This window comes from Cyprinus carpio, chromosome A12 (genome assembly GCF_018340385.1).
Source record: "Cyprinus carpio isolate SPL01 chromosome A12, ASM1834038v1, whole genome shotgun sequence".
NCBI classification, from domain to species: domain Eukaryota; kingdom Metazoa; phylum Chordata; class Actinopteri; order Cypriniformes; family Cyprinidae; genus Cyprinus; species Cyprinus carpio.
Window position 1 is genome coordinate 4,563,848 of NC_056583.1, and position 12,890 is coordinate 4,576,737.

At 36.9% G+C, this 12,890-nt stretch overlaps 2 protein-coding genes across 2 annotated transcripts in view; both read left to right on the forward strand.

Annotated features, from left to right (window-relative positions):
- Positions 1 to 6,183, forward strand: part of LOC109088223 (cGMP-dependent protein kinase 1) — a 171,492-nt gene extending 165,309 nt beyond the window's left edge. The window contains exons 10-17 of the mRNA XM_042767208.1: positions 1,445 to 1,584; positions 1,694 to 1,783; positions 1,879 to 2,020; positions 2,286 to 2,449; positions 2,567 to 2,689; positions 3,563 to 3,625; positions 3,936 to 4,002; positions 4,447 to 6,183. Coding sequence (XP_042623142.1) covers positions 1,445 to 1,584; positions 1,694 to 1,783; positions 1,879 to 2,020; positions 2,286 to 2,449; positions 2,567 to 2,689; positions 3,563 to 3,625; positions 3,936 to 4,002; positions 4,447 to 4,545 — 888 coding nt within the window. The 3' untranslated portion in view covers positions 4,546 to 6,183. The remainder of the gene's footprint in view (positions 1 to 1,444; positions 1,585 to 1,693; positions 1,784 to 1,878; positions 2,021 to 2,285; positions 2,450 to 2,566; positions 2,690 to 3,562; positions 3,626 to 3,935; positions 4,003 to 4,446) is intronic.
- Positions 6,184 to 9,806: 3,623 nt separating this feature from the next.
- Positions 9,807 to 11,536, forward strand: LOC109088189 (dickkopf-related protein 1-like). Its single transcript, XM_042767209.1, has 4 exons — positions 9,807 to 10,107; positions 10,194 to 10,338; positions 10,434 to 10,574; positions 10,908 to 11,536. The coding sequence occupies exons 1-4, from the start codon at positions 9,904 to 9,906 to the stop codon at positions 11,153 to 11,155; spliced, it is 738 nt and encodes a 245-aa protein (XP_042623143.1). The 5' UTR covers positions 9,807 to 9,903; the 3' UTR covers positions 11,156 to 11,536.
- The last annotated feature ends 1,354 nt before the right edge of the window (positions 11,537 to 12,890 follow it).

The window sequence follows — 12,890 nt, forward strand, 5'->3', positions numbered from 1 at the left end:
TAATTTACACAGTGCTGGATGCATGAGCAGCTCTCATGTGTTCTACTGTGCTGAAGGGCAGATCAGGTCTGGGAATGCTGTAACTCTATTCAGGGTAACTTTCCACAACAGAGCTAATAGGGCAGACATCTGACTTACTGCCATTCAGAGCTCTAGACGAGACTAGTTTAATGAGTAGATAGATGGTATATGCATTCTGGCTTCCCAATACATTACACCAACAGTGATGAACAAAACGTGGACAAACCAGTCACTCTTTGTAAACTTTGTTCAGTGTGAGTGCCATATGCTCGAATATGAACAGTCATTTATGCAGTCATCATCCGGGTGTTGATCACGCACATGCGCAGGTGAGACCTGAACAACAGACGTTGCTATCTGTTTAATCTAAACGCATTGCCTCACCAGTTTAAACATTAAAGAGCGAGAATACGAAAATGAGAACTCGCTCTTGCAGTGAGAAGATCCCACATCTCGGAGAGCACACAAATACTGAGTTATCTTTCATGACGTGTGCTTGAATGGAAAAATTCACACAAAAATTATGTTAACATGCCTGTCTTGGTGAGTTTCCTAGCAGACATAGTCAGTTGAACGTACAGTATCGGTGTACTAGATCCATGCATTATCTTAAAGTTTTTAAAGTTAATAAAACAACAAAAGACAAGGAAATCACTCACTGATCTTGACTGAATAGCTTTTGTAACTTTAATAAAGATTATTCTTTAATTTATACAGTCAAATATGCAATGTTATTTTACATTACTTTATTCAATTTCTGTACCTAAAAACCATTAGTAATTTGAACCGTTACACCCCTAATAGATAGTGGCTAGGTAGGTAGACATGGATGGATGGATGGATGGATGGATGGATGGATAGATAGATAGATAGATAGATAGATAGATAGATAGATAGATAGATAGATAGATAGATAGATAGATAGATAGATAGATAGATAGATAGATAGATAGATAGATAGATGTTCCAACATAAATCATTAATGTAAGACGTTTTCCACATGACCATTTATGTCAAAAGAAGATGATGGAAACTTTGACGTAGAGAGGAGAGAAGAGATCCGCATTGCGGATCAGGTTCTGTTGTAAAGGAAAGCCCAGTGATCTGGGTAGAGGATTCCCCTTTCTACTTGCCTATTTCTGCCACTGCGGCAACATAGTAAAAACAAGTGTCCTTTCACCGGGGCTGTGATATATGCCTGTAGTGCTATCCATTTGCTAGATAGCAACAAGATCGAATGAACATGCAGGTGCATTCACAGAGACGCAATGTGAAGAATTCCTGCTTACTTGATCTATCTTGAGGATCCCTTAACATTAATAGACCCTGACTGAAGTGCTTGTTTCTACAGCTACTTTCCATTGAAAATTAGCTTATTAGCACTTTCTCAGTAATCATTTTTGTGTGCCTTCGGTGTCCACAGGTGCAGCTCAAGAGTGAAGAGACCAAAACATTTGCAATGAAGATTCTGAAGAAACGTCACATCGTGGACACGCGGCAACAGGAGCACATCCGCTCTGAGAAACAGATCATGCAGGAGGCTCATTCAGACTTCATTGTAAGGTAGGTGCTAAAACCTCCCGAGAGCATCAGTAGAGGTCATATCCTAAAAAATATCAAGGCAAAAAAAAAAAACACTGATGAACAAAATTGTGTGGTTGTGTTCCTTTAGGTTGTACAGGACTTTCAAAGACAGTAAATATCTGTACATGTTGATGGAGGCTTGTCTAGGCGGAGAGCTTTGGACCATACTTAGAGACAGGTAGCCAGATTGTTCTTGTGATGATGGCTGATGCCAAACACTCTAAATGATGAAACTCCGTAAAACACCAGTGGTTTTCTTTTTTTTATTCACAGAGGATCATTTGAAGACTCCACTACACGGTTTTATACAGGCTGTGTGGTTGAAGCCTTCGCATACCTGCATTCCAAGGGAATAATTTACCGTGATTTAAAGCCAGAAAATCTCATTCTGGATCACAGAGGGTATGCCAAGCTTGTGAGTATACATCTCAAGCACATTCTGACATGAGATGACACATTCTGAGGCTGGTAAATTTTTTGTTGTTAGTTGGTATTTAAAGGGTGGGACTTCCCAACTAGAGTGCATCTGATTGGAGAACAATTTGCATACACCCCATTTTTGGCCCATTCACCCAAAATGACCTTGTTTATTGTCAACTTTGGATTACAATAGTATGTTTAATTCTAAAGAAACCACAAAGGTGCAGTTTTGGTATGAAGATGCTGTTTGTCTCTTGTAGGTAGACTTTGGCTTTGCTAAAAAGATTGGTTTTGGGAAGAAAACGTGGACTTTCTGTGGAACGCCGGAGTATGTAGCCCCAGAGATCATACTGAATAAAGGACATGACATCTCAGCAGACTACTGGTCATTGGGAATTCTTATGTATGAACTCTTGACTGGAAGGTAAAACATGTTTCCTGTCATTGGGTTTGATGAGATAAGCTCCAATGTTTTCAGTTTGTGTGTTAGGATTACTCCTCCTTCTATTTTTATAAAATCTAATGTGCATTTCTTGTTCAGCCCACCATTCTCAGGACCGGATCCAATGAAGACATATAATATAATTTTAAGAGGAATCGACATGATAGAATTTCCAAAGAAGATCACCAAAAATGCAGGCAATCTAATTAAAAAACTATGCAGGTGTGTACATTTAAAAAACCTTTAAAGGGTTAGTTCAGCCAAAAATTATGTCATTAATGACTCACCCTCATGTCGTTTCAAACCCGTAAGACCTCCGTTCATCTTCAGAACACAGTTTAAGATATTTTAGATTTAGTCTGAGAGCTTTCTGTCCCTCCATTGAAAATGTATGTACGGTATACTGTCCATGTCCAGAAAGGTAATAAAAACATCTTCAAAATTTCAAAATTTAATTCATCAGAGGGTCCGTTAGAATTTATTGAAGCATCGAAAATACATTTTGTTCCAAAAATAACAAAAATTACGACTTTATTCACAACAGACCCGGAAGAGAAGAAAATGCTTAATAAAGTCATAATTTTTGTTATTTTTGGAGCAAAATGTATTTTCGATGCTTCAATAAATTCTAACGGACCCTCTGATGTCACATGGACTACTTTGATGATGTTTTTATTACTTTCTGGACATGGACAGTATACCGTAAATACATTTTCAATGGAGGGACAGAAAGCTCTCGGACTAAATCTAAAATATCTTAAACTGTGTTCCGAAGATGAACGGAGGTCTTACGGGTTTGAAACGACATGAGGGTGAGTCATTAATGACATAATTTTCATTTTTGGCTGAACTAACCCTTTAAGTTCAGTCTGTGCAGATTTATTGTTTAGTATTGACACATTAATATACATTTCAGCCAAGTTTTAAATTAACTAAAATGTTCTGCTGTTTAACCTGTAGCACACATTTATACATTATGGGGAAAAAAACAAAAACAAAAAACAACTTATTTGGATCTAGATTTATCGAAGGCATTTTTGACAAAACATCAGCTCCATAAATTAAATCTGTTTTGAAATATACTTTTTTCCTCAGGGACAATCCATCTGAGAGGCTAGGAAACTTGAAAAATGGAGTAAAAGATATCCAAAAGCACAAGTGAGTACTGTAATATCACTGTTCTTTGGGGATTTTGGGAAAAACTGTGGTTTTTAAGTCTGGAAAAGTGCTGAAATTTTTATAAAAATAAATAAACAATAATAATAAGGTCAAGGAATTCCTATAAAAACTTGTCTTATTACGCTGTGGTCAAGATTTGTTTGTCAGTTTGGTGAACATCTCTGTTCTAAGTACAGTTGTTTAAATCTATTCATCCCAAAGACTGAAATTTCAACTGAAAATCCCATCCTACCCACCATTTCTATTCTGTTTCTATAAGACATATGTTAATTCTCTTTTTCCATCATAGATGGTTTGAAGGCTTTAACTGGGAAGGGCTGCGCAAAGGAACTCTCACCCCTCCAATTATTCCTGATGTAAGTATACAACATCTCCATTTTAAACATGCTTCAATTTAATTCATAAGTGTGAATTTGAATATGTGAAAGGAGAAGAAACTAAGAGATTTGCATTTGAAACATATTGCTGTCAGAAGAATTTGGGATAAACTGGAGTGTCAACCCTTAATTTCTTCTTTTTCAAAATTAAATTGCAACCTTTGCGATTTGATAATTGTACTTTTGATTTTGTGATTTCACTTTTATTTTAATTAATTGTGCAGCAGGTCCATAAAACAAAAGTTTATTATAATGAAATATGTATGAATTAAATACTAATTTATATTGGTTGGTATTTGAGACAATGAATAATGAATAAACGTGCAGGCAAAAATTGAGATTTTTACAGTTGTTTACATTTTCATTACTGCTCAATATTTGTTCAGTCTAACGTCCTGTTTCCTCCGTTCACACACCTATTAGGTTGCAAGCCCGACTGACACCAGTAACTTTGATAGCTTTCCTGAGGACAATGAGGATCCTCCTCCAGATGACAATTCCGGCTGGGACACTGATTTCTAAAAATGAAACTTGTAACATGCCCTGCCCTGGAGTGTCTCGTGTGGTTTGTCAGCGAAGAGAAGAATGGAAGACGTCTAGCCCAGCTCTGTGACACCAAGTTGCCTTCGCACATACTTCTGTCCTGCGATGCCATTGGGGCGTCTCAGCTTCCCGCCGCACCTCACAACTACCGTGAACTGTCCTAATGAGAAAGGCCTGGAGTCCATATTTCCAACACGGCTTTAGATATGGACTCAGACTGCCTCATGCTGGAGCCGATGTCTTATAAATGAGCCCTTCATTATTATTTTTTCTTTGCTGTTTTATGTTTGACTGATTGCACAAGCAGTGGTTTCAGGTTTTAAGTCTGGGTCTTAAAAAGAGAATCATAAGAAGAGACCGTACTACGATCCGGAGTGAGTTTTGATAATGTTTCTAAGATGCATTTTAGGACGGAATTTAGTTTGTGGTTACTTCTGATTGTATGACATTTGTGTATGAATATGGCTAATATATTTGGAACAGAAACACACCAGTGTCAAATACTTAAAAAAGGTAAAAGGTATGATACATATGATTTAAATTAATTTCCTTTTTATGCATATTCCTCTTAAAGGAATAGTTCACCCAAAAATGAAAATTCTGTTGGAATCATGTTGTTCCAAACCTGTATGATTTTCTTTCTTCTGTGGAACACAAAATAATATATTTAGAAAAATTTTATTATATTAAGTCATTGGGAACCAAAGCTGTTCTGTTACCAACATTCTTCAAAATATCTTATTTTGTGTTCCACAGAAAAAAGAAAGTCATAAAGGTTTGGAACGACATGTGGGTGAGCAAATGATGACAGTATTTACAATTTTGGGTGGACTACCCCTTTAAATGCTTATTAGAAGTATTATTTTAAGGCTTATGAATATGGTTTGGTTTTTATAAAGGGAAACTGATTATTTTTTTTATTTCTAGTTTTTTTTTTTAAGACAATGGAAATCCACTCAAATAATGAACCAGCCTCAATACAGTTTGTGCACCACTAGAGGGCAGTTTTTTTTTCTAAAACACACACTGTACTTCCCCAGTAGAAGGGCAGTCAAGTCACAGCATCCCAGATAAAATGTGGGTAAGATCAGAACTGTGTTTATGAAGTTACATAATCAGTTCTATTATTGATACCAGACATACTTTCAGAATATCATTCACCAATCATATTCATGACTCTATGTGACTTATTTAAACAATGACGAGAAGACTGCCTGTAGCTTGAACACAAAGTGCTGTGCTGGAAAACCAATTACGTAATCTTATTTATTGTAGGACCAGGAGTAAATATATATATATATATATATATACATACAGTGGTAATATTTTTGTGATATTTGTAGAGATTTATTGTCAGAGTAAAACCAGTCCAGACCAGCTATTTTAGTTCTCTGTTATCTTTACTTTTCAAGATGGATATTTTGTGCTCACCATATATCTTTTGGCATTGTTGAAAGTGCCTTAACACAATGGCATCCAGAATTCACCCTGCTTGTTTTGATGCTGCACAACTAGGTCAGACACCTCAAACATGTTCTTCTTATTCAGTTGTGGCTTTTTTAAAGGTACAGAAATTTATATGCCATTTTCTTACAATAAAAGCATCTTTCGAAGTAATATTTCTTCATAAAGCTTTCAGTATTTGAAATTTGCACCTGCTGTTTTCAGTGCATGTTGCATTCATTAGCCTATTTTTATACTCAGAAGTTCAGAAAGTCCTACAAACAAGATTTGCTATCTTGTCCTACAAACAAGATGTAGCTCGAGGTGTTAGTACTATGAAGGGACTGATTCATATCAGCTGGTGATAATGCTCTGTAAACATCCGCCCTCCCCTCTTCCCAACAGATAACACATAAGCTTGGTAGCTCTTCATTGCCAACAATGTGGCCCATAGACATCAAAAGATGTAAACCCAGGGGGTAGAGAAGACATCTTTGACCTCCAGTTCACAGCTAAAGCCATCAGTCGATGGCATATCTACTACTAATAGGTCATTTTCAACCAATATATTAAGATTTAAATATTTACTATGGCTAGCAGGGAAGTCATTCAATTAATGGTTCAAAATCAGTCATGTTAGACACAGTAATCGCAATACTCTTCATGAAAACATTAAAAACGCACTATAATATTAGGTTATGGTCATTTAGAAATAATGCACCAAGGAGAGACCTACCTCAGAGAGATTTTTCTCAAGGTAAAGAAAGATCTGCTTTTACTATTTATTTATATTCCTAAACATATTACTACATTTTTGGGCCAGTTAGTTACAGTAAAGCCCTTATCCAGTTTCAAACATGAAGTCTAACAAAGCATCAACAAAGAAACAAGTTTGTTTTGGAGAGTCATCAGAAGACATGCTGAACCCCCTGCTTAGATAATGTCACACCAAAGAAGGACAGCAACTTAAAAAAATAAACCACCTACCTTTACATGCCATCTGCAGAATGCATAACACACCATTAACCTTCCACAAAAAAAGGGTTTTTGTGATTTAGGTATGATGATTTTGTAATTTTTAATTAGGATCATTTGAAAATTTGAAATCACAAAATAAAATAAAAAATGTGAAAAAAGCTATTTTTTCCTTGGAGACGCGGGTTGGTATTATTTTACAAAAAGGATAGTTCTGACTGAGCTAAATAGCCCGATGCGTGAACGAATCGTTTGAGTCGGAGCTTTTCCCAGTTAATGTATTAGCAGTACAGTATACAAATCCAGTCTGAACGATTCGTTTACGAATCACTGAATCGTTCTGGTGGTTCGCGAGTCATCAACTGAAAGACTCAATGAACCCAACCGTCTACGATTCGTAGCTGTTTGATGTAGGCCTATAAGATAGTAAGAAGTGATGAGTGAAAAGTTAGGGTAAAAAGCTCCAAATGTTACAAGTAAAACACGGTGGGAACCATTGCAGTTTTATTCACATGCATACGTTGTTATTAATAACATTTTAACATTAAAATAACATTAAAACACACAAACCTTTTTCAGTCAGGAGTTTGAATGGACTTTAGTAAATGACACAGGGCTAAATGCAACCATAATATGGATTCTAATGTTTTCATAACCTTAAGGCTGCAAAGAACTGAGGCACATTAAATTAAACACTCTTAACAAGACGCAATCAAAAAAGCTTAATAACTAACATGTCCATACATATTATGAACATGTTAGAACATGCATGCCACATAAGGATGTCAAGTAATGAGGTAATTGCCTCATATAGTAAAAGAATCACTAATTCGATGTTTTGAACCGATTCTTTGAAAAGACCTGTTCAAAAGAACCGATTCGCGGAAATTAATAGATTATTTAAAGCTATTGCAATAAACTGCTAAAGGCACACCTGTAACGCGTATATTAATGCAACAAGTTACCTGCTTGGCAACTTTAAACTGCGGATAGTTAGGCTAATTAACTATATTACTTATTTTGTTAATGATTATTATTAAAGCTGTAAACTGTAGGGTAGGCTATTGAATACATTGTCATTTAGGCTATCGTTTTGTTGTTGCCGCCTCCTGTAAATCCCTTTTATTTTTTAACACGGTGAAGACTTTTATTGCTGTAGTGAATAATACTTAGGCCTACTCAGCGGTCACTCGGGAGCTCGGACCTGAACAAGCCGTCATCAGGAATTTTAAAACAGGATTACCTGGCATCCCAGTAAATGAATTTGCTGAGTACAATGTCTACAAAAAGCCGCTAAAAGCCGAGCAAATGGACTGTTTGCGAAAATGCCATCGCTGTGGAAGTCTTATTAAGACGCGGGCTTCAGTCCTGTTTGATCTGAGCTCATCAAAGGCTCCTCTACACACGCTTCATTTTACACCACTGTAGGCTTTGGATGTACAATTAAAACTAAGCCAATAGACAAAGGGATGGGGATGAACCCTGCCAATTCGCGTTTAATGAAGTGTATTGAGCGTTTGTCCTGTGGTCGTCTATTAGAAGTGACCCATGTCAACAAGATCAAAGACATTGATTTGGGAGTTATCCCGGAGTATTGGCCAGACGGACACTTTGAAATTGTGAAATCATTCGCGCGTTTTATGTCCACCGAAATGTCATATTACCATGATACAATTACTGTTCATTTAATGGAACAATTTTAGAGCAGTCTTTTCAGATTGGAGTAGATAGCGACTGTAACTGAACTGTCTCAAATCTGTTAGTTAAGAGGTCACCTACTCAGCAGACAAATAAATGTAGGCTGTCTTTTGATAAAGACAGGCTACATATGAACAATTTGGATAAAATTAAAATTTTAGAAACGAGATTATTCAGGTAAGTATTTTATTCTGTTGTGTTCAAATCTTTATAATCAGATGAAGAGATGAACGACGTCACAGAGCGTCACATTCTTATCTCAGATTGCTAATCACCCACTGTTTGTTTAAAAGCACAGACTGAATGATAATTAATTCGGTAAACTTCTCACTTCTTCTTATTTGCATATTCACTTTGATCTCTGCACATGTTTAATCAAACGCATTTCAAAGGGCCCCCATCAAGGTTATGACTCAATTCCTGCTAAATCTTTGCTGCATTTCTAACATGGAATATACAAACTCACTCTGAAGAAAAAATAAGCAACAACAACAAAGTTAAGTTATGAAAAATAAATATCGAGATATTAATGTTTAAATGTCCGATGACTGACATCCAGAAGTGATTTTAATTATTTGATAATTATTTGATTTTTAATACAAAAATAATGGGGAAAAAATCAATGTGACTGTATATAAAATATACAAATTATTCAATTGTATTATTATTAAAATAATATTCCAGTTCCAAAATTGCAAACATATTGCTTCAAAAATGTTTCTCGGTTTTGTATTATTAGTAATTAAATTAATGTTGAACTTGTTGGTGTAGGCTGCAACTGCATAACCTTTTTATATGCACACAAAAACAATTAAAGTTAGCAATTTCTAGCGGGTTTAAGAATAATAATAAAAATGACGGTAAATGTAGCTACGTGTACATATAAAATCTATACTACATAATATAGAAAATTAGAAGAATACTGAAACTCATATTTCTCGAATGATTTTCCCATCCAAGAAGTATAACCGCGGTTGCTGTTTGATGGCAGCTCATGAAGACACACGGCTCATGCAATCAAACATACCGATAGACAGACCGCTCATGACACAACGCTTTGAAATTTCATCCAAGCCCTTTGTTACTCTCAGCGAGGGGCGGGTGCGCAAACAACCCCGCGCGCGTATAAATGAAGCGGCTTGCGCTCTTGAGGAACTACAGAAGAGCTCCGCTTACCTCGGGAATACATTCTCCATCCTCCAAGGAATACCAACCTTGACGATGCTGCACATTGCCGTGTTCTCTACCACATGCCTCATTCTTGTGGGCTGCATCAAAGCGGCATCCGCCGGTTCTGTGGTGCTCAACTCCAACGCTATTAAGGTCGGTTCAGGTGTGGCGAGTCCCGGTCACCCGGTCAGCCCGAGTCCGGATGAGTCACCTGCAGACAGCGGCACTCTGAACTTCTCCATCGATGCACCGCAGGTAAGAATATAAACGAGCGCATGTTATCTCAGACAGCTGCTTTTACTTTGTGGTCGTTAGACTAATAGTGTATTTCTAAACTTCAGCATCCTTTAATCTGCGAGAGTGATGAGGAATGCAGTGGCGACGAGTTCTGCTTCCTGTCTCGCGGTGTCTGTCTCCAGTGCAAGAAGCGCAGGAAGCGCTGCATCCGGGATGCGATGTGCTGCCCTGGCAACCACTGCAGCAACGGTAAGAGCCAAGAGTACAAACATGTTTGTGTTATATAGCCTAAACTAACAACAAGCAGTGTTTTGGCTAACATTTAAAATGTGTCTTCCTGTTAGGAGTTTGTCTTCCAAATGATCCTGATATGATCCACCAGATTGGAATGGAAGAGTTTGTGTCCATCTCCCAAGAAAACTCAACTGTTGTGGTGCCACCAAAAATTGCAACTCAAGGTTCACCACTAAACCAAATGCTAAAAGGTAAAAAAAAAAAAAAAAAAAAAAAAAAACAATGATGTATGTGTAGAATAGCTTCAAATTATTCTAATATGTTATTTTGACCTAATTGCAACTCTGTGGATATTTTTGAAACTTAAATCCTCTGTTGCATCACAAAGCATGAACTTTTCAGGAATGTGACTGGTATTAAATATAGTAATACTGTATGGGTGTAAAAGTAAAAGATGTGTAGGACCACTGGAGAAGGTTAGCAAAGTAATAAAATATTATGGAATTTGTTTCCAAGACCAGGCTTTAAGATCTCCATCTTCAAACTTGTGCATGGTATTCATGAGTGTTGTTTGGTTTTTAAAGGTCTGGAGGGAGAGAACTGCCTGAGATCATCAGACTGTGCTGAGGGACTCTGCTGCGCCCGTCACTTTTGGTCCAAAATCTGCAAGCCTGTCCTAAAAGAAGGCCAGGTCTGCACAAAGCACAAGAGGAAAGGCACCCATGGCTTGGAGATATTCCAGCGTTGTGATTGTGCAGAAGGTCTGTCCTGCAGAACGCAAAGAGATGGCAGCAAATCATCACGGAGTCTGCACACTTGCCAGAGACACTGAATGAATGTTCAAGGAATTTTCTTTCACAAAGCTCCCAGAGAAGTGAAAAAAAGAAAGACTTGATCAGAGACTATGAGTAATTGAGGGGAAGCAGGACGTGGAATGGGATACTCTGTTTTTCCTCCAATTTCTTGTGTCAGCATTGCAGAGTAGATACAATTGTTTCTCAATGGAACTTAAATTTTGCAGTAAATTACTGTATTAAACTGTAAATAATATAAGGCAGTTGGCACTTAATTCAGATATTTTTGTCAACACTGAAAGAAGGTGCATTGGTATTTTGCTAGTCTTAAATCTTAAATGTGTATACATCTGGTTTTTACAGCATATAGAGCTCATTTAAATGTCTATTTTATTCTAAATAAAGATGATATAAAGTATACAATGTCTTAAATCATGCTTACATTAAGAGAGTGTATATATTTCACTGTGGTAGTTTGTTATGCTGCATGTAAAGAACACATGGGTGTGGTCAGAGCTGAGGGCTGGAATGCACTCACATCTAGAAGTTTAATTAAGGTATTTAATAAGGTGTGTCCTTATTTAATAAGCCATTAGAGACCTTTCCACTACTTAAAAACAAAAAAAGAAGTAAAATTCAAAGTCATTGGGTGGTCATTATTTAATTGCATCTAGGAGGCTATTTTTACTTTTTATTACTTTTAAATCACTTTGTGTTAAACCTGTTGAAACAAATTTATCAAAGAGAACAAGGAGATCAAAATGATTAATGAATGATCTATTATTTTAAAAACATGTTTTTTAAAGCTTAATGTACAAAAACTTGAAAAAAACGTGAAAGACCAATGTCACAACAAATTAAGAAAACAAAATAGCAGCAATGTAAACTAACCAGCCTTGAAACGGAGATTAAAAAGCCATGCATGTCTGATTGATCCAATGCTTTCAAAAGCATTTATATAGACAGGTCACACATTACAAACAAACATCTGTTTGAGGTCTGCTTGTGAATTCTGTCTGTCTCTCTCTTTGAAGGTGAGAGGCTTTAATATGGTCTAGCACGTGGAGACTGGCTATAGTCACCTTTTCTTTAAAGTTCAAGGATGCTTACTGATAGTGTGGCAGCGTTTAATGTCACTGTCTGGTCGTAGCTGGTGCTTCCAGTGAATCATTATGGCACATATATCAGACTTCAAGCAATTTACTGGCTTTATACATGGTTAAATTATTATTATTAAACTCTTTTATGTTTCAATGTTGGTCATTTTAACAGTTCAAACAGAACACAATGCAGCAAAAGAGCAAATACCTTTCCTCCCAAAACACGCCCTCATTCAGAAAGTCCTTTTTGTGGGTACTGCTTCCTTTTGCATTTCTCCCAGCTGTAATTGGAAACTTTAATCTTTTACCTGGAGCTGTCAAAAGAGACAAAGCAGTGGGGTAAGCATTTCAAAGCACAGGATATACAGTTTGCAATTGTCTGTTTCCCATCCATGTGCCTCGCCTGGCATTGGAGCGGCTTACTCCCTTTTGTCAATACCGTCAACAGCTTGAAGACCACAAACATCTGTGGATGGAATCCCAAGCTGCACAATGGTGCAAAAGAAACCCAAACCTCCGCAGTCTGCATACAGTAAACCAGTTGTCTTGCAACAGGTCAAGGCCATTTGATTTGCTTCACTAAGAGGAATCAAGAGTCCATAAAGTATGTTTCAAGAGTTCAGGCAGAAATAATCTGCAAACATGAGTGTGAAAAGGTGGATTTCCCCCTTTT

What these genes read in the sequence shown, in the direction of transcription:
- LOC109088189 (XM_042767209.1), top strand. Translation starts at nt 9,904, where the DNA reads ATGCTGCACATTGCCGTGTTCTCTACCACATGCCTCATTCTTGTGGGC. An exon ending in TGGCAACCACTGCAGCAACG is followed by an intron (nt 10,339 to 10,433) that starts GTAAGAGCCAAG and finishes TCTTCCTGTTAG; the next exon opens with GAGTTTGTCTTCCAAATGAT. An exon ending in ACTAAACCAAATGCTAAAAG is followed by an intron (nt 10,575 to 10,907) that starts GTAAAAAAAAAA and finishes TGGTTTTTAAAG; the next exon opens with GTCTGGAGGGAGAGAACTGC.